The 26,653-nt window shown below is 49.8% G+C and overlaps 1 protein-coding gene across 1 annotated transcript; it reads left to right on the top strand.

Annotated features, from left to right (window-relative positions):
• Nucleotides 1-725: 725 nt before the first annotated feature.
• Nucleotides 726-16,095, top strand: GRK1 (G protein-coupled receptor kinase 1; the record flags this gene model as incomplete). Its single annotated transcript, XM_080661066.1, has 7 exons — nt 726-1,424; nt 3,273-3,400; nt 6,929-7,086; nt 7,982-8,065; nt 12,072-12,196; nt 14,338-14,539; nt 15,797-16,095. The coding sequence occupies 7 exons, from the start codon at nt 726-728 to the stop codon at nt 16,093-16,095; spliced, it is 1,695 nt and encodes a 564-aa protein (XP_080517192.1).
• Between the last annotated feature and the right edge of the window lie 10,558 nt (nt 16,096-26,653).

Genomic DNA, 26,653 nt, shown 5'->3' with positions numbered 1-26,653 from the left:
GGTTAGGGAGAGGTGGGGGAAATAAGAGATCAACTGAAGGACTTGTATGCATGCATATAAGAGTAACCAACGGATGCAAAACATTGGGGGGTGAGGGCATTTATGGGAGTGTGGGGGGGGGGCAATGGTAAGATATGTACACATATAATACCTTAATAAAAATTTGAAAAAAAAAAAAAGAAATAAAATCTGCTGGGGAAAGAACCAGGCATCCTCATACATTAAGGTTTCTCCTGGGGCCCCTCTCCCTTGAGTTCGGTCTCCTGTCTCCACAAGGAAACCAATGGGCGGTCTGCCCGGCTGCTGAGGCCAGAGGGCTGGAGGGGCGGCTTAGAAAGACGGAGTATCTGGGGCTTCAGCGAGGTGCTCCCAGGTGTCCTGGGGTTTGTCAAGACAGCTGGTTTCTGCAGAAGGAGCCCGGCAGGCCGGCCATCTAATCTTTCTGGGAGCGGCTTAGGGGATTGTCTTTTTCTGGCACCTGCTTGCCGCCCCACCCCAAGAGCGTTCCCCATAACCCTGGGCTGGGGTTTAGCTTGAGCTGTGTCAGCTGGGCTCCCGGGGGCTCCTGGTGTGGCCCCCAGTCATCCCTGTACCGGGACACCTCCTGTCCCTGCAGCTGGGACCGGGCACAGGCCAAGGGCAGAGGGTCAGGCCCTCTCTGGACATCGACGCCGGGGGCTAGCTCATGGCTCCCGGTGCCTGAGTGGCAGGAGGCGGGCGCCAGGATGGATTTCGGGTCCTTGGAGACGGTGGTGGCCAACTCTGCCTTCATCGCCGCCCGGGGCAGCTTTGATGGGAGCAGCGCCCCGTCCTCCCGGGACAAGAAGTACCGGGCCAAGCTCAAGCTGCCCCCGCTCTCCAAGTGCCAGGCCCTCGGGGACAGCCTGGACCTGGAGTTCCAGAGCGTGTGCTCAGAGCAGCCCATCGGCAAGCGGCTCTTCCAGCAGTTCCTGAAGGCCGACGAGAGGCACGTGCCGGCCCTAGGGCTCTGGAAGGACATTGAGGATTACGACACGATCGATGTTGACCTGCGGCCGCAGAAGGCCCGGGCCATCCTGGCTGAGTACCTGGACCCCCAGGCCAAGCTCTTCTGTGGCTTCCTTGATGAAGGGACGGCGGTGAAGGTCCGGGAGGGGCCGGCGGCGAGCGGGGACGGGCTCTTCCAGCCCCTGCTGCAGGCCATCCTGGCCCACCTGAGCCAGGCCCCGTTCCAGGAGTTCCTGGGCAGCCTGTACTTCCAGAGGTTCCTGCAGTGGAAGTGGCTGGAGGCACAGCCCACAGGCGAGGACTGGTTCCTGGACTTTCGGGTGCTGGGGAAAGGGGGCTTTGGAGAGGTGTCGGCCTGCCAGATGAAAGCGACTGGCAAGATGTACGCGTGTAAAAGGCTGAACAAGAAGAGGCTGAAGAAAAGGAAGGGGTATCAGGTGGGCAGCACGGCCAGGCATGGTGGAGGGCACCTCTTAGGTCTAGCAGGTGGGCGGGTAGGGTCCCTGGGCTGGGAGGGCCCTCGGGTGCTCAGGTGGCTGGCTCACCTTACTGTTTGGACACCGAGCCCCTCCCGTCGTACAGCCGTCGGCTGGTTTCTAGTTCACCTGCGTCTCCTTGACCTAAGTCAGCCCCAGCTGTGCCGTGCCAGCAGCCGTGCGCCTGGCGCGGAGCGGAGTGGCAAAAGGAGGCGGCGTGTGGCCCCTGAGGTCCTCCCACCCATGGCACAGTTTGTCCAGCTGCTCTTAACTAGCAGCCTCACGGTCTGCACACAAGCGGGTTGCTGATGTCCCTTCTTGGAGAGCGGCCTTTGCATCTGTTGGTATGGGTGACGCTCCACATCCTGTGGCCCTCAATTTTCACCAGCACCACCAAGCGCAGCAGCAGTGCTGGGGAGGCTGTCTGGGATTGTTCTCCAGTCTTTACTCGGACTTTCTGGAACGTTCCCAAGCCCTGGCTTTTGCTGTGATGGCACATGCACGGGGAATCGAGCCAGGGTGGGTGCTGTCTTTTATGTGAGGCCGAATCTGTCTGTGACGCTGGGTGCAGGCTGCTGCCGAGGGCAGTTTCTCAGGGACTTGGCGTGAGTGGAGGCACGGGCAGGTTGCTCTGAGTGGGGTCTGCTCTCTCGAGCTGGAGTCAGACCTCATTTGGGCAGGATCAGCGAAAGCTGCTTAGATCTTAGGAGCTCATCCCTCAGCCCCACACTCTGTCCTGCATGGTTCGCTGTCCCTTTCCCACTGCACTGTGCAGGGGGCGGGGGGCAAATGCAGCTTCTCAGGGGGCACAGCAGCCTCCACAGAGCACCCCTCTCAGGGTTCCTGGATGGTGGGACTTTGGGGGGAAGCTGTTATCCTTCGCTCTTGGTTGTCTGCCTGTAATTTTAATCCAGCAATGAGAGTGCTACAGGCTCTTTTCGCCCGAGGTCAGGACGCTCCTGAACATAACGCGAAGTAAAATGAACCCAAGGTCTTCTCATGCCGTGTGGACAGAAAGGGGCCTCTCCCAACACCAAGCACTCCTCCTTCAGAAAGGAATTCCAAACACAACTTTAAAAAACATGTTCAATGGACACCAAGAGTTTTAAAATAAAGGTAGAAAATGAACAGAGGTGCAGGATGGCTGGGGACCTCAGCTGTCTGCTGTCCAGAGGTCTGGCCAGGAGGAAAGGCACTGAGAGTTTGGCAGGACGATTGGTTAGGTGTAAGAAAGGATGGGGCCCAGCCGGCGTGGCTCAGTGGTTGAGTGCCGACCTATGAACCAGGAGGTCATGGTTCGAGTCCTGGTCAGGGCACATGCCTGGGTTGCAGGCTCCATTCCCAGTTTGGGGCATACAGGAGGCAGCTGATCAATGATTCTCTCTCATTATTGATGTTTCTATCTCTCTCCCCCTCTTCCTTCCTCTCTGAAATAAAAAAAGTATATATATATATATATATATATATATATATATATATATACTAAAAAAAAAAAAGAAAGAAAGAACAGGAAGGAAAGTCAGCAACAAATAGGCAGCCAGGGGCCGAGTGGAACCCCCACCTGACACAATTAAGATGTGTTGGCTGGAGCGCCCCTTGCTGGAGGCTCCAGGAAAGTCCTCTGTGTGTGACTAATTTGCACACCTGAATTTGTTTATTTGCAATTGCTTTGTGCAAACCATTTTAAAAATGTATCTGCAACTCTGTGTCTGTTGTCGGAATGCTTTCTGGTTTGCGGAACTTGATCTTTTATGGCAATGTCACTTCTCCGCCTAACCTGGGTTGTTTTTTTGACATCTTGCTTTTCAGGGTGCTATGGTAGAGAAGAAGATTCTGGCGAAAGTACATAGTAGGTTTATAGTGTCTCTGGCCTATGCGTTTGAAACCAAAACTGACCTCTGCTTGGTGATGACCATCATGAATGGAGGCGACTTAAGGTAAGTGGGGTTCCTCTCTTCCATGTGGGAGCTGGGGACTGGGAGGGCTGGAGTGGCTCAGCTTAGGGAGGGGACTTCTGGGCCCAATGGGGCTGCTTCTCACATGCAAAGACAACGGTGACATCTGAGGAAAAGCCCCATCAAAATCCACTCCTTTCTGTCTTCCGGTTGCTGATACTCAAAATGATGTGTCCTCAGCCCCATGTGAAATACAGGAACCTCATGAGGGTGGGGCTATGGCTCTCTAGTCCTCTGGTTTGTGTGGTGGGGGGTGGTTAGTAGGGTGGGCAGCACGTGGAACTGTGGGCTGAGTGCTAGTTGGGTGGGTGAGTAAAGGGGTAGTGGGGACCTCATGGGAGCTGAGGGCCTTGTATGAAAAAGGATGGCAAATGAAGATGAACTTCATCAATGACCCTTGGGGATGGTGGCAGAGCTGAAAACATGATGTGGCCAACTTTGGGAACGATGGCTTTGCTTGTCATCGCAGAGAGAACCGGGTGGCAGCAATGCACGGTGCCTGATTTGCCAGGGATCCGACGGCCCCGGTCCTGGGCTCCCAGGGGAAATCAGGTCACTGGCTCTCAGAGGGGAAAAGACCCACTTGATAGCTGCGCGACCTGACAGCTCTTGCTTCAGTGTGCTGGTCTGTGAAATGGGTATAACAATGATACTGGTGTTCAAAGGCTGTGGAGAGGAGGCTAATGCATCTGAGGCACTAAGAAGAGGGTCACAGTTGCTTACACATAAGGGGGGACATGGCTGTTGCTGTTATTTGCATTCTCCCATCTAGTTTCATCTCCCTGAACTCTGCCAAGTAAGTTTGTTGGCCCCATTTTCCTGATGAGGGTTCTGAGTCCTTGACTAAGTAATTCCTGTAAGGTCACACAGATGGGGAGCAGAAGGGCCTAGGAAGTGCAAATAACATGACTTAGAGTAGAAATGATCATGATACTGTACTGTACTACATTATACCACTGTATGTTACACCACACTACACCTTAGTACGCTACACTGCACTCTACAACATTCTACTATACTATACTATACTATACTATACTATACTATACTATACAACATCCTACTATACTATACTATACTATACTATACTATACAACATTATACTATACTATACTATATACTATACTATACTACATTCTACAGCATTATACTATACTATACTATACTATACAACATTATACTATACTATACTATACTATATTAAACTATACTATACAACATTATACTATACTATACAGCATTATACTATACTATACTATACTATACTATACTATACTATACTATATACTATACTATACTATACTATACTATACTATACTATACTATACTATATTATACCATACTGCACTACATTGTACTACATTATATTATACTCTAGTACATTGCATTACACTATACCATACTACACAACATTATAATATACTAGAGGCCCAGTGCACGAAATTTGTGCATGGGTAGGGTCCCTAATCCTGGCCGGCGATCAAGGCCAATCAGGCTCCCTGCCTCCCTGCTTCCCCGTTTCCTCCTTCCCTCGCTGCCTGCACGCGGCCACTGCATGGTTCCCCACTTCTTCCCCTCCTCCTTCCCTTGCCGCCTGCGCGCCGCCATTGCGTGGTTCCCTGGCTCCCTGCCTCCGTCCCTCCTCCTTCCCTCGCAGCCTGCGTCTGCTGCCACCCACCCCTGGTTCCCCGTTCTAGCCCGGGGCCTGGCCCCAATAGGGTGATTGGGACCTGCTGCCAGGGGGAGGGACTGGGAGGTTGGCCAGAAGGCCGATTGGGGCCTGCCGCGGGGAGGAGCCAACCACCGCCGCGGTGGGTGGGTGGCAGGCCGATCAGGGCTTGCCAGTCAGTGATTGGGGACTGCGGGCTGGGGGCAGCTCCTTCTGCCCCCTGGTGGTTAGTGCACATCATAGCAACTGGTCATTCCGGTCAGTCTGGCCGTTCTGTCGTAACAGTCACTTAGGCTTTTATATATATAGATACTGTAATACTACACTATACTATACTAAGATACACTATAGCAAATCATGCTATAGTAAATTATATTATATATACATTATACTATACACTGTATTATACTATATACTAGAGGCCTGGTGCACAAAATTTTTGCAAGGGGCTTGGCCCTCACAGTTGCGGCAGCTGCCTCGGCCCTCGCAACCCTGGCTTTGTCTGGAAGGTCATCTGGAAGGTCGTTTGGCCATCCAGTCTAATTAGCATATTACACTTTTATTATTATAGATTATACAATACATTATATTAAGCTAAACTACACTGCAGTACACTACATCATACTGTACTAAAATATTATACTATGCTGCACTATACTATATTAGGCCACGCTATACTACATTACACTCTGCTATACTACACTATAAATTCTATCTAATAAAGAGGGAATATGCTAATTGACCGTCACACCCTCACAAAGATGGCAGCACCCACAGCCAATAAGGAGGGAATATGCTAATTAACTGCCACGCCCTCAAAGATGGCAGTGCCCATAGCCACAAGATGGTGGCACCCAGTCCCCTCAGCCCCGCTGGGGTGGCAGGCGCACGGCAAGGCCTGGCCACTCTGCGCGCCTGCCTCCGGAGTCCCCCAGCCACCCAGGGCCGGCCTGAGGTGCAGGTAACTAGGGCCAGCCGAGGCTTGCACTGCTGGCAGTGGCAGCAGCAGAGGTGTGATGAGGGCATCGCCTTCCCCTGATCGCCGGGTTGCCTCCCGCCCCTGAGGGATCCTGGACTGTGAGAGGTGGCAGGCCAGACTGAGGGACCCCCGCTCCAGTGCATGAATTTTCATGCACCGGGCCTCTAGTATAATATAAAAGCCATTTATGTTATTATTTCAGCTGTCTCATTCTCAGGCTGATTTGAGGGTTTCTCTATTTTTTTTTTTTTTAATGTTTCCTGGTCTGCCTCTATTCTCCCTGGTTGCTATCTAGTGTAAATGATTTATTTCCTTTTATTTGTTAAGTTTTGCCCCCGTGTAAAGCGTGGCAGTGGAAAACATGAGAAAGGACAGTTACAGGGCATTGAGGTTGGGAGGGGGTCCTGCTGCAGGCCCAGCCAGGTGTCTGCATGTCCGGGTTGGGTGAAATAGCTGACACACTTACATGACTGTATTGACAGCTTATATTTGGGTAACTCAGGCTGCTCATGCAGGCTTCCTCTGCCCCCTCTGCCCTTACTTGTTCGCGTGGAGATGGTAGAATGGCCTTGCAGGCCAGGGCTGGGAGGCCAGAGAGGACTGCACTTTGCTGCCTCATTTCCCCCGTCACACCTGTGGGGAAGATCTTGAGGGCGTGGGCACCAGTTGCCAGGGGTCTTGATGTTGCCACAGGCTCTTCAGGCTAAACACTGAGGCCCCCAAATGACCAGATGCTTTACTGACACAACATAGGATTCTGAGGCCTTCCCTGTTTTCCCAAGATTTTACTTCCACCCCAACCGTCATCACACTCTTGTAGTCGTGCCAGAAAAGCACAGGCCTCCGCATAGTCTGCCTCCAGGTACCACATCTACAATGTGGATGAGGAGAACCCTGGCTTCCAGCAGCCACGTGCCGTCTTCTACACGGCCCAGATCCTCAGCGGCCTGGAGCACCTGCACCAGAAGGGCATCGTCTACCGAGACCTCAAGCCTGAGAATGTGCTGCTGGATGACGAAGGTGAGGCAGCCTCCCCGCCCGGCCTCCTCTCCCGGCCTCCCCTTGCCCATGTGGACTTTGTGGTCCAATGGGTCATCTGTAGGGGGCATGGGCTGGTTTTGACAAATGCTTGTCAGAGCTTTAAGTAGCACCAAGACATTTCTTAAGTTTGTTTACTGTTCCTTTAGCTATTTTGCAACAGAATGGCATTGTCTCCAAATGGAGATTTTGGATGGACTTTGATGAAATTTGATGCCTAATGCGGCACCTAGAGTTACAGGGCCAATCAGGGTGTCTATAGTGTGTGGAACTATTGGTAAATAGTTAATATTTAGTGGCCAAATTCTCACTCTGTCACTCTTTTCTTTCTGCCTTCTCTGTCAAATTGGGATTCTTACCAGAAAATAAGCATAGAGATTTAGGCTTCCTTTACGTATATCCCTTTAGATTTACCTCCCTTTCTGTCACCAAGTCACACAAACGCATGGGCATTCTCAAAAGCCATTGCTGCAGAGCTTGGGGAAGAGAAGACAGAGGAGGAAACTGAACTTGGGTGGATTATGCTCCGAATTCATGTTGTAGGTGCCGATGGGACCCCTCAGTTCCTCTGTAGTTTGACTGGGGCAGAGGCACCTGGGTGCTGAGACCTTGTGCCACCCCCCTAGAGTGTGCATGTGCATGTGTGAATGTGCATGTGTACGTGTCTGCACGTGTTCATGAGTGTGTGTGTTTATGTGTGAGCAGGTGTGAGCAGGTGTGTTTGTGGGTACATTTATGTGTGCACATGTGCATGAGCATTTGTGTGCTTGTGTACATGTGTGCAGAGGCTGGCTCTTGGCTTCTGTGGGCTCCAGAAACACCAGGTGCCTTTGTTCTGTGGAGCCACATATGACCTCAGCCCATGTTTGCTTTTCAGGGAATATCCGAATTTCTGACCTTGGGCTGGCCGTGGAGCTGAAGGAAGGGCAGACCAAGACCAAGGGCTATGCAGGGACCCCAGGTAAGGGTCTGAGAACAAGGATGGGAGCAGAGTCTCTCAAGAGGAGGGGTGAAGCCCTGGGGGTTCCCATGCCCTGGGGTAGGTGGCACGGTGAGGGCTTGGGGTTGGTAGGGCAGCAGCTCCCTCATCCCAGAGCAAAGAGTAAAACCAGAAGGACTGGCTAGTGGGCCTGCACAGCTGCAGCAGGAGCCCGCACCCACTGCAGGGATGAGCCCTCCCGCCTGAAAAACCACGATTGGTTTTAACATGCTGAACCCTCTGTTATGAAAGCTTCCACCTTTGATGGCTTTCTTGTTTGTGCCACAGAATCCTTCAAATCCTTGGGGTTTGGGCTTTTTTGGTGTTTGTACCTGTCACGACAGTGTCTGTCCTCATCTGTGGCTTTATTTAGGGAAAGATCTAATCTTGAATTTCTAGATCCTCAGCCCAAACCTATGAAGTTCCACTCCTGGCATGAGCGTGTGAGTGGAAACACTACTTACGCATTACAGGGTGATTCAGATCATTAGGAGAAAGCCCAGAAAACTCCAGAGCCAGGATTTGAAATAATTTGACCTCCGGGATATAGCCTGACCTTGTTTGTGCCAAGTGCGAGGGCCCCGCCAGCCACCAGAGGGCCCCATAGGCTTTGCTGTGGTCACGGAGCTACAGCTGTACTTTGAGCAGAAGGGATGAAGCTTTCCAGGTGGGTGGCTCTCCTGACCAGTGCATGCAAGCATGGCTCTGAGCATTTGGGCTCACGTGAAGGGTGTAACCCTCAAACAGCGGCAGCAGATGCTGAAGTCAGGGCAGTGGTCGGCAAACTCATTAGTCAACAGAGCCAAATATCAACAGTACAATGATTGAAATTTCTTTTGAGAGCCAAATTTTTAAAATTTCAACTTCTTCTAACGCCACTTCTTCAAAATAGACTCGCTCAGGCCTTGGTAATTTGTGGAAGAGCCACACTCAAGGGGCCAAAGAGCCGCATGTGGCTTGCGAGCCACAGTTTGCCAACCACTGAGTTAAGGTAACTTATAAGGCTGGGGCCTCCAGCAAAGCCACAGGAGGCTGCCTTCTGGATCCTTCTTCTTCAGCCCCTCTTCACGAACCCTAGGCCCCACTGAGGGCCAGAGCCTGTGAGCCTCTGAGCCTCCGCAATTGACCATGAACAGGGTGCTCACCTTGGCTAAGGCTGTGCCTGCCCAGTGGAATACTCTAAGAGCTATAAGGCATGCTCTCTGTCCTCAATGAGTTTCTAGCCGGGAGGGGGAGATGAGTCAATATGTGGAGGAATTAGTAACTAGGTAGTATTAATTAATTAATTAATTAATTAATTAATTCATACAACAGGTATTTGTTGGCTCTTTGCCCAGGAGTCACGTAAGACCCCAAGGATTAAAAAGGATGCATCGTTTGGGACTGAGTTGGGTGGAACAGACTAGAGGTGCCACTGAGTTATTTCTCACAGGAGATGATCGCATCCCTGTGGTCTGATTGGCCGGTTTCTTGGACCCCATTTTAAATCTAGAAGTTGTGATCGGTTGAACATATCTTTTTCACAAAGTCTGAGCAGTCTGGACTATAATGTAATTCCTCGAAAAGCGGAACTTAAAAAGGTATATTCAGGACCAGGAGGTTCTTTGGAATTTGACTCCTGTAACCTCTTTGGAGAGAAATGATTCTGCAATCACATCGGCTTGGCTGGTGTTGCCAAGCACATCTCCCTTTTAGAAAGTTACCATGATCATGGGTGTACTGAAGGGCCAGGAAGAATAAAAATTAAATGGACGCAATTAGCTTTGCTTACATCAGAATCTCTGAAGTCATTTAAGCACAGAAGCCTGTGCCCAGCTTATAACACCTGCCCCTGGTCCCAGGGAGTGGCCCCAGAAACTGGCCTGCTTACCCTTCCCACATGCTGGTCTGGCCTCTACACAGGTGGCAGTTAGGGAGTGGAGATCCAAATCTTGTTGACCTTCAACATGTGCGGCTCAGCACATGGTCCTAATACCCAAATATGGCACAGACCTGGCATGGAAACAGACGCGGTAATGGTGGGCATCTGACCTGATCCTGAAAGTTGGACTAAGCCAGGCACGGGCACCTGACAAGTTCTTACTTGCTTTTCTGAACATGGCATCTTCTATCTGAGACAGAAGCATAAAGCATGTGATTAGGAGCATTTAACAGTCAGACAGCACAGGACTTAGGCACATGGACTCAACACTGGGCTCTACAGGTGGACTCCAGGCTCTAAGACCATCTATCTCTGTGACTTTGGAGAACTTGCCTACACTGCCTCACCAGTAAAAGTGTCGTAATTACCCTCCATGGGTAATATTAGAAGTGAGAAGACAATGGGACAATGTCCTAAAAATTAGAGAGAAAATGATTTCCCACCTAGAATTTTATATCTTGCTCAACTATCAGTTAACTATTAAGGGGCAATAAAGGCATTTTTTTCAGATACAAAAGTTCTCAAAAACTTCAGCACCTTTCCTCAAACTATTTGACCAAAATAAGGGAGTCAATGGAAAAGCTGACTTGGGAGGAAGATACAGAGAGAGAGACAAAAGTTTTCCGGATGACAGGGAGATTCTAGGCTGCTGACTGCACACGCGAATCCACATTAGAGCAGGTTAGAAGGTTCCAGAAGACTTTTTGATGAAGATGAAATTGATAAAATATTTAATATATCAGAACATGACAGGTATTAGAGAATTGTCGGGGAAAATTGGGTCAAATTAATTATAAGAACATAGTGAAAGAACTAGCAAGTGAAAGAAAAGATAAGATAATCTGGGAAAACCAATAAAAACTTGTCAGAAAGGAAATATAACTGGGGCTTAGTTTTTGGTTCAGTGGGGAATAGTTGAGCTGAGTGCTGACCAGCCAGATGATGTATCAGGAGAGGGAAGAAGGAGAAGTGTGTGCATGGTGGTGGAAGGAAGAGGAACAGACCCTCAACTTCCAGAATGAGAAGTCAATTGAGGAGGCCCCCGTGGGAACTACAAAACCAGCAATATAAGCTTGTTATTTAGAGGTATGGATATTAATTCCAAAATAACCATCTGAAAGGATACTGAGATGGGAATGAGGTGGAGGAGGAAGGGTCATGCCCTGTAGAACTAGCTAATTCTTTATGTGCCTGAATAAATTTGATACAAATGAAAATTAAGTTATTGAAAGACTATTAGATGGAGTAATAGTAGGTTTAACTACCATACCAAAGAATAATGTTAGTGGTTCAAAGCTCAGATGCCTGAGTTTGAATCATTCTCTGTTACCTATTATCTGTTATTGTGAACAAGTTAGTTCCCCTAGTAATAAGGGGAAGTAGTGGCACTTAACTTCGGTGTTAGGAGGATTAAATAAGATCACTTTGTATTTTCACCCGCCACACAGAAAGCATGGAATGGGGGTCAGCTAGAAAAAGTGCTACTAAAGGGTGCTGATATATGGACCCACATCAGTCAAGAACAAGGCCTCCTTGAGTTCTGAGAGCCTGGCCATGGTGAGCACCCCTCAGCTTCAGCCTCAAGTGTGGCCCCTGGGACAATAGCCCTCCTTCTTTGAAATGTCTTGGCTTAAATCTGTCCTTTTGTGCCCTTTCAGGTGCCTGTCTCCGCTACCCTCATGACCACACACAGAGATAGCTCCCGAGGTCACACACTCGTGCCTGAGAGGCAAGAACCACGGCTCTGTCTGTCATGGTGGATCTAAGGGGAGATGAGGCTTCACACCATGTGTATAGAGCAGTGGTTTAAACCAGAGGCAATTTGCTCCTAGGAGACACTCCACAATGTCTGGAGACATTTTTGGTTGTCACAACTGGGGAGGGCATGCTAAATAGTGGATAGAGTCCAGGGATGCTGCTCAACACTCCACAGTGCACAGGGCAGACCCACCACAGAGGATTTCCTCCCCAGATGTCACCAGGAGCACATGGGAGCATTGGCTCTGTGCTCACCACTGGCTCTGTGCAGCTGCGTCTCTGAGTCCACACTGTGCTCTTGCCTGGCAGGTTTCATGGCCCCAGAACTCTTGCGGGGTGAGGAGTATGACTTTTCGGTGGATTATTTTGCCCTGGGGGTCACACTGTATGAGATGATTGCGGCCAGAGGACCCTTCCGAGCCCGGGGAGAGAAGGTAGGAGGTGGCCTAGCCATGCCCCCTGCAGCTGTCCTGGGGTTGACTCTTCTTGTTGGGTGGGTGTCATAGGAGGAGGTGTCGCTGCAGCTGACCTGGTGGGGGAGCTGCTTAAATCTTGAGCACTAGGCTTCTCATGGAAGGTCCTTTATGGGCAGAAGAGAGGAGACACAGTGACTCCATGTCATGTAGCTCACGACACTGGGGAGCATTTCAGGATGAGAGGTGCCTGAGCTTTCCCAAGCTCACCGCTGTGAGCAGCACTCACACACCTCCCCTTGAGCCAGCCTAGTTCCTTTGATGGCCTTTGTCCTCTTCCCTGTAGACGAATACTAAGAGCCCCCTCCCTCGATGCTAAGAAACCACAGGACCTGCTTCCGGTGCAGCACAGCCGCTTTTTTTAATGTCTTGGAGGAAAGTGGACATCCCATCCCTGATCTCTGGCCTCCCACACTCCTCAGTCCTTTCCTGTGTGGTCTTCCCCAGGCATCTCCATAAACTGGGAATGTGGAGGCTGGGTGAGAAAGGAGGCACCTCCGGGGGCCTGGTGTGAATGGCAGTCTTTAGACATGGCACCGCACCCACCCACCTCATTCTGTATGGAGGTCACCCCCATCCTCTTCTTCTGCCTGGACCTCCTAGAGTGTCCACCCCAGGCCCCAATCCTGTCCCCCATCTTCTAAGAGCAGAGAGTGCTCCCATGACTAACGCACCAGTCACTTTGTGCCTCTGCAACTCCACCTTGACCTCTAGTTACCAGTTCTCTCTCCTGACTTCCAACAGCTTGGAAGAGCAGAGCAAGACCAATGGTGGGGCCGTGATAAGAGCTCCCAGCTCCCACCTCAGAGCTCTCGCTGACCCACAGCCCCAAGCACACTCCCTATTTGCTGTGTGTTAATAAGCATGATGGGCTTTTATGAGATGCCCAAAGTGAACCAAGCATGTCCTTCAGTACCGTGGAACCTGTCTCCATAGTGACATGAAGGAAGGAACCTAAATACACCCACAACATGAATGGGCCTCAAAATTGTTAATTAAATGATGTCATTTCTAGGAAATTTTAGGAAAGGCATATCTATTCTTTTGTGAGAGGAAATGGGTCTGTGTTTGCTTGAGGTCAAGGTGAAGGTGGGCTGCAGAGGGCACAGGGGAATTTTGGGGTGATGGTGGTGGTGGAGTATCTAGGTGTTGATCAAAGCCCTTCACTTGTGTCACTGAAGATGGAGCTTTGTGGTATGTGTATTATACTCGATAAAGCAGATTCAAAATAAGGTGAAATGACACCCCCTCAGGTTTCTATCCAGTTAGAAGACTTCTCTACCAGCTCTATGAAGTTGACTTATTGTTTCTTTCATTCTTTTTTTCTCCAGTAGCTAATGAGTGATTATATATAACTAGCGGCCTGGTGCACAAAATTCGTGCATGGGGTGTGTGGGGGGGTGTCCCTCAGCCCTGCCTGCATCCTCTCCAATCTGGGACCCCTCAGACATCCCTCTCACAATCCAAGACCACTGGCTCCTAACCGCTCACCTGCCTGCCTGCCTGATTGCCCCTAACCACTCTGCCTGCTGGCCTGCTCACCCCCAAATGCCTGCCCCCCACCAGCCTGATCACCCCCAACTGCCCCCCCTGTGGGCCTGTTCATCCCCAACTTCCCCCCTCCCCGCCAGCCTGATCATCCCCAACTGCCTTCCACTGCCAGCCTGCTCGCCCCAACTGCCCTCCCTTCCTGGCCTGATCACCTATAACTGCCTCTGCCTCTGCCCCGCCACCAGGCTTTGTCTGGAAGGACATCTGGAAGGTCTCCCAGTCTAATTAGCATGTTACCCTTGTATTAGTATAGATATGTCCACCAGAGCTCCTTAAACTCTACTGCACCCTAACTTTGACCAGTACCTTTAGGATTCCACTCCTTTCACTGGAGATGTTGAGCCATTCTATGCTGGGAAGGAGAGCGCACTCAGGTGTTCCTGTCACCTCTGCCTCGGTGTGAAGGAGAGGCCGGCCTCTTTCTGAGAGGAGTGCTAGTCCTGCCCAGACACCAACAGGGGCTGTCCAGTCTGCTGGAGCCTGAGGGGCCAGCTCTGATGATGTTGGTGGGCTTGGCAGGGGTTTAACATGATGTGTGTCCCACCATGCAGGTGGAAAACAAGGAGCTCAAGCAGAGGATCCTTTCGGAGGCGGTCAAGTACACTGACAAGTTCAGCCAGGCCAGCAAGAACTTCTGTGAGGCACTGCTGGAGAAGGACCCGGAGAAGCGCCTGGGGTTTAGAGATGGGACTTGTGATGGGCTCCGAGTTAACCCCCTCTTTAAAGACATTAATTGGAGACAGCTCGAGGCTGGTACTATTGGCATGCCTTTGGATCTGGGTTGGGGGACAGAGGGGTGGGCCTGTTAGGTGACTCTTGCTTGCCCGACCCATCCTATAGTCATCATCTAGACTTAGCTCAATGTTAGCAGAGCAGGGACATCTGGTTGATGCTTTTCCAATAGCTACCCTCGAGCCCCCTAGGAAAACTACCACCCTCTGGTACTCTATTTATCCCCCATGCACCTAGGACTGTGTGTTAATGGATTAGGCCTTTTAGGACACCTGCTGGAGATCAGAAAAGGTTGAATGTAATATGTAGGGAATATGCTGGCTGGCCTTTGATCCAAGCCTGCTGTTTTGCATTTCCATACTCCGTTCTTTTATGGAACCCATGATCCACATCAAGGCAGGATAGCTCAATCTGTCTGTTTGGGAGAAATTCATTCCTTCAACCAGCATTTGTTATCAGGTGTCATGTGCAGGCTCCTGGGTGTGTGCATGTATGTGTCTGTGTGTGTGCATGTGTGCTTGTGTGCATGTGTCTGCAAGAGAAAAGTGTAGGACACAATCACATGCCCAGAATTTACAGCCAGGATATATAAACATGTGACTAAGTGGCAGGAGCCCCAGAACAGTGAGTAGTCAAGAAATTCCTTTTCAGGAAAGGGTCAGAGCAGAGGTGGGTTCTGGCTGATCTGAAGGAGGCTCACCAGGAGAGCTGTTCAGACCAGCCCAGGATGGGGTGAGGGCACACAGCTCTGAGTGATTAGAACCTGGAGTAATTGAGTCATGGTTAGTCCTGAGGTCACTGCAATGGTCTGGCAGCCCATCCATGAGCTGAAAGGAGGGCATGGGTGATAAGTGAGAGGGAGGCAGAGTCAGTCCTGGGAGAGGGAGGCGAATGAAGTTCTGTGTCTGGTGACTGGGGAATCGCCTCCTGAGCAGGTTTGAGAGAAAAGCTGGCTTTGGAAGGATGAGAAGCTCAGCTCTGAGCATGTTGGGTTCCAGGTGTCTGACCTGCATACGGTGGTGCCCAGGGGAGGCTGGCTTGAGGGCACGAGTATGGGGTCTGCAGTGAGGAGGGGTAAGGCAGCATGAGGGGAGGAGACCATGTTGGGCAAGAACACACTGTCCTTCATGTCAGGGCTCTGGGGGGGACGCCCAGGACACTCTCAGGTGTGCTGATTTCTTTGTTAGCAACTCACACCCCCCCCCAGGGAGGGCAGCAGCCAGACCATGGCCCTGCTCCCCGAGCCATTTCACATCGGTGTTTTCTGTCTTCTGACAGGGATGCTGATCCCCCCCTTCATCCCAGACTCCAGAACTGTCTATGCCAAGAACATCCAAGACGTAGGGGCCTTTTCTACAGTCAAAGGTGTGGTCTTTGAAAAAGCAGATACAGACTTCTTCCAGGAATTTGCCACCGGCAACTGCTCCATTCCCTGGCAGGAGGAGATGATTGAGACGGGCATCTTTGGGGAGCTGAACGTGTGGCGTGCTGACGGGCAGATGCCCGATGACATGAAGGGGATCACCGTGGAGGAGGCTGCTCCCTCCTCCAAGTCAGGAATGTGTCTGGTTTCCTAGATGTGGAGGAAAAGGGACCTCCCTCCGCAGTTGGCAGGGCTGAATAGGCCTTTGTAAGTCAGTGGAGCCCTCGTGTGGTGACAGGCAGCTCCTGCCTGTGAAGCCGAGCTGCTCACAGCAGGGGCAGGAGAAGGAGGCACAGAGCCACTAGACTCCCAGGCCCAGGGTCAGGAGCTCCAGCTTGTAAATAGTCCACTTCTTTTGCCCCATTTCACTCAAAAAAGACACAACCATAGCTCCTGGACAGAGTGCAGCAATAATATGGAACTGTCCAGGCTCCCGGATGGACATGCAAGTTGGCAGCGGTGTTGAGCAGCTGGGCAGATGGCTGCTCAGATGAGAGGACGCTCAGTTTGGGTTTCCTGGCACCTTAACTGCAACTTCCAAGAGCCCCATTCTTGGTGGAGGCCTTCTCTTGGTTGGTCCAGTGGGGGGGGGGGCACCGTTAGAGTGGCCTGGACTGGTCCCCCTTCACACCAGCTCCCGTTCCTCCTGCCACCTGGTCACTGGCAGGGCCCTGGGGACATGCCCTCAGCACCCCCTGACCCTCAGGAAAGGAGTGGATCTTGACAAACAATGGCTTTGGAGGGTTGCTGGCCAAAACTAGGACCCAACTACCTCCTTTTTGCTCTAGAGCCTCTGTAGGAAAGATGACCCAAGCCCTAAGCAGGTGCGTGTGGTCCAGATGATTGCTAGGTGTAGACTCTCTAGTTCTGTGGAGGCATTTCAAGTGTGTTCCTTAGAGTTACCTTCTGCACGTGAAGACTTTACAGCACCCTGGGACTGGTGAAATAAACCCTACCAGAACTGTTCTTCTCTCCTGACTGTGGTGTGGTCTTGTAGAGTCATAGGATGCTCTGGATGGGCCTTGAATAGGCATCTAGTCCTTTCTGGTCTGTGATCTGAAATGACCACCTGGTACATTTCCCTGGGCAGGCCCAAGATGAGGGATCCGGGGGTGGAGGGACGCTGAGCTGTTGGCAGGACAAACCACTGTACCCTTCCCTAAGTCTGGTTTGTTTTATAGACTAGTACATTCGGATAAGGTAATGGATATAAAATTCACTTCACTACATTCTGGTGCAAGAAAGACCCATTTATGATTTTTCTGAAGACATTTATTCTGCACTAGGTACCCATGGCCCTGAGGGTGATTTAAGCAGCCTCAGTGGTGGGGGTGGAGGCCTGACCCTTGCCCCCTCTGGCCACCATCCCCACCTGCTGTCTGGGGCCCACGGTGCCTGATGGTGGAGACCCTTCTGTTGTTGTACCAGATTCACCAGCGAGGACCTTTCAGCCTTTATCTTATGGTTAGAAAAACACAGCCGGTTACATTTGAACTTCAGTTAAATAACAAGTCATTTTTTAAGTGTATGTCTCAAATTATTGCATAGGACATACACTAAACCATTGTTCATTGATTTTTTGCTAAATCTGGCATGCCCGTGACTTAACCTATGAACAAGTAGTTAGTTATTCCATTGATCTCACAGGTCTTTTGGGTTATAATCACAAAAAGCAACTTATTTGTGACTTTAGCTGTGTCTCTGAATCTGTTTGGGCGTGTTCTTTTTCTATTCCCCACCCCCACAAACTCGGGTTGGCCCCATGTATTCACACTTAGGCAATCAAAAGTCACTTTATTTTTAAAAAAACTTTTAAGCCCAGCCGGTGTGGCTCAGTGGTTGAGCATCAACCTGTGAACCAGGAGGTCATGGTTCGATTCCCGGTCAGGGCACATGCCTGGGTGCTGGCTCAATCCCCAGTGTGGGGCATGCAGGAGGCAGCTGATCAATGATTCTCTCTCATCATTGATGTTTCTATCTCTCTCTCCCTCTCCCTTCCTCTCTGAAATCAACAAAAATATATTTAAAAACAAAAATACACAAGTTTAACACAAAATTTCACATAGAGAAAACGAATTCTGGATGCTCAGTCAATGACCATACTGTGACACCTAGAGACGCCCCAGAGGTGCAAGAACCAGGACCCTCCTGGCACCCCTCCCAGCCCCATGCCTCCTCCCTGCTGCTCCCCTGCTCAGAGGTGACCATGCTTCTGCCTGCAGCCGCTTTAAGTAACAGCGGGCTCAAGGCATCACATTACATGCCCTGTCCATCCATGCGACAACTGGGACTCCAGTTACCTCAAACTTCTTTCCTGGCTGGTTAAAGGGATATTCCCGCTCTCCCCTCTGAGCTCTCCTGCCCTCCAGAGTCAGCCTCAGCTTCTGGCTCCAGAGGTGACCCTGGCAAGGGAGGAAGACACTCAGGGCAGTTCTGAGCTGCTGGGCAGGTGCTTACAGCCACTCTTCATTCTGGGGCTTCTTCATGGGTCTTTGGGGACCTCCACTGCGGACGCCTCTCCGGTACAGCCCCCCTGACCAGGCACACTCCAAGGGGTCCTGCTGTTCAGCACTGTGTGATGTCCTCACTCCAGCCGTCACCCTGCTCACCTGAGTCCAGGGCACCTGCTGTCCTGCTTGGGCTATGGGGCTGCCTGCTGCCCCAACACAGCAGCAATGCACCTTGCTCCTCCCCAAGTACTGCTGGCCTGTCTGGGCTTGTGTTCACCCACAGAGCACATCTTGGGGGCCCCGGGACACCTGAAGTGGGGTCCTCTGCAGAGAAGCCTTCGTCTCGGATCCCTTTTATGCTGCACGCTGTGAACCGGCCAAGGATTCTCAGAAACCAGGTTCAGCATCCCCACAGGGTGGCTGGTCACAGGCATCTGAGCTCGGCTGTCTACATGCCCTGCTGAAAAGCCTGACAAGCAATGCCCCACTTTCACCATCTTGTGTGTGTGTGTGTGTGTGTGTGTGTGTGTGCGTGGGCGGGGGGGGGGGCGTGTTTAGACATCAATTGTGGGGAAAACGTTACCGCAGTATTTCCTTAGCAACCTAATCCCTGGGAGGGTGGTCAGGGCGGCCAGGGGCCCTGGAGAGGCTACCATCACAAGGGCTTCAGGGAGACTTTCTACTTGTAAAAACAAAAAACACAATTTCTATTCAAGTGGAAAAGGGGAACAATAAAAGTTAAAAAAAAGAGGGACAAACTGGCCAGGTGGCACAGTTGATTGGAGCGTCATCCCGTACACCACAAAGTTGTGGTTTCGATTCCCGGTCAGAACACATATGCAGGCTGCAGGTTGGATCCCCAGTTGGAGTCTGTATGGCAGGGCACTGGTCAATGTTTCTCTCTCACATCGAAGTTTCTCTCTCTCCCTTCTTTCTCTAAAATCAATAAATACATATCCTCTGGTGAGGTTTTTTTTTTTTTTTTTTTTAAAGAGGAACAAGCTCTCTAGATTGTGAGATGAATACTAGTTGCATTCTTTTCTCCAAAATCACATATACACATATGCACACATATATACATATGCACATGCACACACATACAACACATGCACAAATATATACACATATGCACACAACCATATGCACAAACACATGCATACACATGTGCACACACACTTTACCTTCATTTTCATCTCTCTGTGGCTGCCAGATTTTAAAATTGCTCTCAAATTCTCTGTTCATCAGATTTTGAATCCCAGTTTATCTGATTTGCATGCTTCTACTTTGTTCTTTATCATGGCAAGTCTTGTGTGGCTTTATTCTGCTATTCACAGGAGCTAGCCAGTCCTACTGTTTATACATATAAATCCCCTTTTCCAAATCCGAGTCATGCACTTGTTTGAGATTCTGCTTAGTTGAGTGGAGCCGTGGCCTGTGAGAGACAGAGCCACCTTAGAAAGAGGCCACCCCCATCCTCAGGGCAGGCCCAGGGGTATACTGGGGTGAATCCAGTGGGATACGGGGTGGTATGTGATCAACACAATAGCTAACAAAAACCAGGAGAGGTTGTAGTTAATGTGCAACAACTGGAAGTCTTTGGGTGCCAAGCGTCATATGAGATACCACAGAGAAACACAGACTCGCTCTGTCTCACTGGTTCCTGTTTTTCTCCTGGTCTCCTCCGTTGGACTGTAAGCTCCTCCAGGCGAGACACCTGTCCTGGGCTTCTCTCACACCCTGCTGTGCCCACATCTGTGCCTCGTACTCCATAACGCCTGCCCCACTCAGGGAGCAGACATTTCCTCTAAAGCCTTGAATCACTTGGCACTTGTAAGTGAGATTAAATCTCTTTTCTGTTCTGCCCCACCCACCTGTTTATCCACGTGGCACTGTGTCAGAGGAGGGCTGCTGACATCAACAACTCCAACAAGAACCAGAATCTGTAACATAACACCCCAAATGTCCAGGATATGATGGACAATTGCTGGTCATACCAAGAGCCAGGGAAACCCCAACTGGAATGAGAAAACACAGTAGACCGTGTCAATGGCGGAATGATACAGATGTTGGGATTCTCTGACATGGGTTTTAAAGCAGACATCATTAAAAAAAAATGCATCAACGAGAAGTTACAAAAAGCTTGAAGGAAATAAAAATGCAAAATCTCAGGAAAGAGACAGGACAATGTGAGTGCGGGTACAGTTTGAGTGGGAGGGGCTATTCCACGACTGTCTGGGTGGTGTGGGCAAAACACGGAGGAGACATGTTCAGCTCTCCCCAAAGTCTGCACTGTCCCCTTCTTGGCTGGTCCTCGGGGTGGCCTTGGGGATACCCCAAGTGGGGGCCAGCCTTGTGCTCCCAAGGGCCTGACCAGGGTGACTTGGGAGACTGCTCATTGGACATTCGGGGTCCTGTATGATCACCCAAACACGGGTTACATGCCCCAAACTTCTCATTTACTCCTTTATTGGGTTATTTACTATATTCTCATAGCTAGTTTATTTTTTCTTATTTACTGTCTTTGTAGATTGCTTACCTAACATGAGCTCTGTAGATATACACTGAGTGGCCAGATTATTATGATCTCTGAACGCATAATAATCTGGCCACTCAGTGTATATCCTATATAATAAAAGGCTAATATGCAAATTGTCCCCTCGACCAGGAGTTCGACTAGCAGGCAGGCCAGCCAACCGCCCATGTCCCCTCCCCTTGGCCAGGCTGGCTGGACCCCACCCATCATGCACGAATTCATGCACCAGGCCTCTAATATATATATATATATATATATATATATATATATATATATATATATATATATATACACACACACACATATACACACACACACACACTAAGTGGCCAGATTATTATGCATTCAGAGATCATAATAATCTGGCCACTCAGTGTAATTACCTAACATAAGCTGAGCCAGAATGAGCCTTAGAAAGGCTGAGCACTGGGGAGCATTGGTAATAGTGTCAACAATAAAAAAAAAAAAAAAGAAAGAAAAAGAAAAGAAAGGCTGGGCACACCTCTTTTATCTCATAGCAGGGTCCATCCCCTCTGGTGAGGGTTCAGACACACAGTGGGCCTCAATGGGAAACAAAACACAGATTACAGGCATTGTGCCAGCTGATAGAACAGTTTTGAAGGAAAAAAAACTCAATTTGAAAACATCAAATTAAAAAGTGAAAAAGATAGACACTGAGGTAATGCCCAGACAATTTAAAATGAAGATAAGAAGGCTTGCTTTGATTGTATAAAAATCAAACCTCAGTTCCCCAATTACAGTAGAAAAATGTTTTTCCACGTTCAGCCTTCTCACTTGTGAGATCAATGGGCTGAGGGATACAGGTTATTAAGGGCGAAGGCATGGTGTGGGGTTTAATGGAAACACATGTGGAGCACTGCAGCCTGGCTTCAGACCTCCCCCTCCCTCCCCTCCCCAGGCCTGGGTGAGAGTGCTCAATGTCCTGGTTCCTGTCCTGTCCCTGTGGTTCTGGGGAAGCTTGGGGCACCTGTCCTTCCTGGGCACAGTATTCAATCTGCGCTGTAGGTAAGGGGGATGGGTCTGCAAGGGGCATGCTTCTCTCCTTCCAACAGGGCAACCACCAGGCTGCTGAGACGTGCCCTTGGCAGGTTGTTTGGCTAAAACAGGAGACACTGGGCAAGCCTGTGATTGCAAATCCAAGACCAGGAAGGCACTCTTGCTCCAAGGAGTCATGGGAGATATGGGAGCAAAAGAACCTTGCAACGTGAGATGTCTGGGACAGTGGAACCTTCCTGCTTGGGCTCATTAGAGTGATTTGGATCCAGGAGATCATGGTTACAAAGCCTTCTAGCAAAGCCCGAGAGTGTTTTTAATTTAAAAAATTTATGTCTCTGAGAACATCTCCTGTCTCGTCTCTGCTGCCTCACCCACCTCATCTGCGTGGACAGACCGGCGGGGGCCACCTGTCGTTTCCCTCGTTGCTTGTCTACATTATTCATCCCCCGAGCGTCATCTCAGGGTTATTTGGTTACAGGAAGGAGTCGTGTTCTGTTCTCTGCAGTCCACTAACCCTTGAGAGCCCAGGGTCGGGCTGTGTGCACACACACTCCTGTGATGATTCGCACCTGCCCAGGACCAAGTGGCCCGTGGTTCCGGAACAAACCGGGCGAACCAAACTATGCCCATGGCTGACAAAGGTTGCTTTGTGGTTAATTCCTCTCATGGTAGAGCCCATGTCCTTATTGTGAGAGCCCATTGACCCCTATCTGCTCAAATAAACGGGTTTTCCCATCAGTCAGACTAAAGTGAGTTCCAATGAGTTCTCCAGCTGGTGGGGCTGAGGAGGTGAGGTTGCAGGTGGGAGAGGGCCGATGTGCCCAGCATGTGGCCCTACCTGGCAGGGAGCAGGTGCTCAGTGGTGTTTGGGAATCAGGTGCGTTCAGTCTTCCTTCGATGTATTTTTATTGAGTGCCTGCCATGAGCTGGACACGGGTTTAAGCAGGGGACAAAAGGGCACAAGTCCCTGTTCTCGGTGAATTTATTTTCCTAATAGAACTGAGTAAGTGTTGCAGCCATCCCTGCCCACCACCCACTCACACCTGCTTTTATCAAAAGAGGCAAAGCTTTTTGTTCTAACCGGCCCTGGGAAGGCCCTTCCCTGGCTCTCTGTCAGCTGTCCTGGCCAGTTTCTGCCTCAGCAGTGGCTGGGGCAACCAGAGAGGGTCTGTGTGCATCCCATTCTTGGGTAGTTCGATCCAGTTTTGTTTTTTTTTAAATCACCCTGAGTTCTAAATTCTCTTGTACTTCTGCCCCCGCTTCAAGCTGGAGCCTGTGACATTCATGGCTGCAGGGAGGGAGGCCTGTGGCAGGGTGGACAGGCAAAGTCCCTGCAGGGCTTTCCATCTGTGGCTTCTCGAAAGCCTAAACCAGTGGTGGGCAAACTCATTAGTCAACAGAGCTGAGGTTTGATGACCACTGGCCTAAACCCAGACACCTGAGGGCAGTGACAGAAGGTGAGGGAAGAGGTCAGTTAGTGTCCAGTGTGGTCAGTGCCCTGCTTCCCAGGCCAGCCTTTCTGCAGTAGGACTGGGCGGTGGACCCAGACCCAACCCTCTCACCTGACAGGGAGGATGCAGAGGCATCTGGCCACAGCCGCCTGGGCTCAGTTGCAGACAGGGGGCAATTGGTGAAGACTAATGGTCGGATGTACCTCCTTCCCCACCCCATCCCTCATCTGCCACTGTGACATAACACTGTCTAGGCTGGAACTGGGGCCAACCTGGTGTGTGTGTGCGTGTATGTGTGTGTGTATGTGTGTGTGTGCGTGCTGACATGATTGTGTGGGGCCCACAGAGACAATGGACTGACCCAGGATCTGGGAAGATTAGTCTGGGGTGGAGCTAGCCTCTCCCATCAGCTCTTCCATGCTGGACGGGTCTCCAGGGACATTAGCAGGTCACGCTGGCCTTCATGCAGGGAAAAGTATGCCACCAGGTATGAGCAGGATGCAAGGAGACCTATGGCCCAGAATTGTGAGACTTAATGGCAATTTTCCACCTCTCTGACTTAGCTTTGCTCCAGAGTCTCTGAAACTCTGCCCCCGCACCACCCCTTCTCTCCTCGCTCCCCCCAGCTCCGTCCTCCAGGCCTGAAACAAACACCACCTCTTCCTGGAACCACTTATCCTCCACTTCTCTCCCTTAGCATCCTATCTGTCCTGAAGGCCGTGGTTCCCAGTCCTGGCTGATCACGGACCCACTCGGGAACCTTAAGTGCTTCCCACCTCCAGAGGCTCTGGCTGAAGTGTCCTGAGCCCCCAGCCAGTGGAAGGCAAGGTTGAGGATCACTGTGCTGGTCACCAGAAAGGCCTTGGTCTCTGCACGTGCAGGGCCATGCCCAGGAGGATGCTGGTAGTGCTCTCGTAAGGCAATTGCACTCACAGATACTATCATCACTGTCTGCTTTATAGTATAGCTAGTGGCCTGGTGCACGAATTCATGCACATTGAAAGGAAATTAATTAGAAGAAATATTTTAATATCGCTATTCGCCCTTTCTCTCTAATAAGAAGTGTCAACCAAATTCATGATCGACAATGACAGATGGAAACACACGTGCACGATTGGCGCCAGTGAGAGCTTTATATGTATCGTGCATGCACAAGTCAACTTAGCCTTTTATAGATATAGAATAAACTTGCTTAATTAGACCTGCTTTCTGATTTAGCTAAACTTTTTCCAGCCCAATGAAGCACCCCAACTTCTCTTTCAGGTAATTGTCAGCCACACAGCAGTAAATATCAACATGAAGCAGATTATTATTGTATATCACACAGGAAGAACAAAGGGTGAAATATTTAACTGAAGCAGTGTTTGACTATATTCTGTGCAGTGAGAAAACCTGAAGTCATTTTCAAAATCCACCATTTCTTACTTCTTTTCAGTCGGGTCAAGTTTCTAAGCTTTCTAAATCTTGGGAAAGAAAATAGGATTCCACCAAGTTTCCTATCTACCTACTCCAGGACTTCTGTGAAGATCAAATGAGATGAGGCATGGGGAAAACGCTTCATAGATATTTGGTTACAGTGCAAAATGTTTCCACCTAGCTATAAAGCAAGTTGTGTTCCTGGGCTGAAGAAACTGCAAGGAGGCTGGTCACCAGGGAGAGGAAGCCGGGCGTTGCTATGTGACATCATTATCTGGATGGACACTTAGCATATTAGCCTTTTATATATATAGATAGTACATTATTCCCCCACATTTCTTACTTTTATTTGTGAATTTCTTAAAGGGCATGTCTGTATGATTCATCTTTGCAGCTATTTTAGTATCTTGCACATAGAGGAAATGCAGTAAATATATGTTGATTGCATAAATAAAAAATTAAACTAAATGTTTATAGTCAGGTAAATAAATACATGCTTTCCCATTTGGAAGATATAATTATGTTTTGAAATTGTACTGACCTGTTTTATATCTTGTTTCTGCCATTGACCAGCTACTTGATTTTGGAAAAATTATTTAAATTCTTGTTGCCTCAGTTTCTTCATCTGTGAAATGGGTATAATACTGCATGGTTTAAAGAAGGCAGGCAGCATTTGAATAGTGGCAATCACAGTGCGAGGCATATAGTAGGTGCTCAAGTGTAGGCATAGGGTAGTCCCACCCTCATTCCTATTGGACTAGCACCTCTGGGTGAGAGCCTCTGAGGAGACTGTTGTTTCTGGGGCCGGCTGGGACCTGTGTTCATGTAAGGGCAGTTAAGGTTGGACACTGTAGGATATTTTAAACATTTACTCTAAGCAGGAGGAATTTGGTATTAGAGAGGACATCATACATTTATCATAACTGTCTTAATAGGTTATCTTCATGTCAATAATAATTTGTTCAGTCCCTCTGATTATCCTCAGACTAGTATAAGACAGATTTCCTAATCTTCTCATAATTGCCTTTGTAAGAGCTAAATTACATTACATTTTAAAAATAACCTGATCCCAGACTATTGCTCCTTGCAGAGTTCAGTTTGCTACAGGCCTCCTGTGTCGGCCCGAGGCAGTATGCTATGCCAGCTGTCAACTGGTATAACTGGCACCAACGCACCTCACACACTTGGGGCAGGTAGGGGTTCTAAGGAGTAAACGCTAACTAATGTCCCTCCTGATAATTAAACACGCAGCCTTTGTAGGAATTCTGGATCTGCTCTTGGTCACACCAATTAACCTCCTGGATCCTCAGTTTCCTCATCTGTGAAAGGGGAATAATCCTGAGATTGTTGGAGGATAACGGGATGTAGGTGAGGTGGGGCCACTGGACTTTCGGGGCGTACTTACACCTGCCACGACCCTTTAGAGCTGTGCTTTTCGAGATTCTTGGCTCATTAGCCCAAAATGCATTTTCAAAATCTTGCTCCTTCAAGTTTGCATCTAAAATTTTCTGTGACAAATGTATTAGTTGGAAAAGGATATAATTCCTGGCAATACTCACACACATTTTAAAAACGTATTTTCAGTAAACCTTTGGAACTTCGGATCCAGCCCCTCCAGCTTCTGGAATAGGCTCTGCGCAGGGTGGGGGGCATGAGCTGGGCCGGCCTGCCTGGGTTGCGGCTCTGCTGCTTACCAGCTGTGTGGCCTTGGGCTACTTACCTTGAGCCTCAGTTTCTTCATCTTAAAATGTTACCAATTATTCAATCCAGACAAGTGGGAGTCTCCATGACAACCACTCACTTCTGAATTTACTTCTCCTGGCCCCAGTGGTGGGCACACAGGCC

Source organism: Plecotus auritus (genome assembly GCF_963455305.1).
Source record: "Plecotus auritus genome assembly, chromosome: 3".
Classification (NCBI taxonomy): domain Eukaryota; kingdom Metazoa; phylum Chordata; class Mammalia; order Chiroptera; family Vespertilionidae; genus Plecotus; species Plecotus auritus.
The sequence above is the reverse complement of the archived record's forward strand: the minus strand, read 5'-3'. Positions and strand labels throughout refer to the sequence as shown.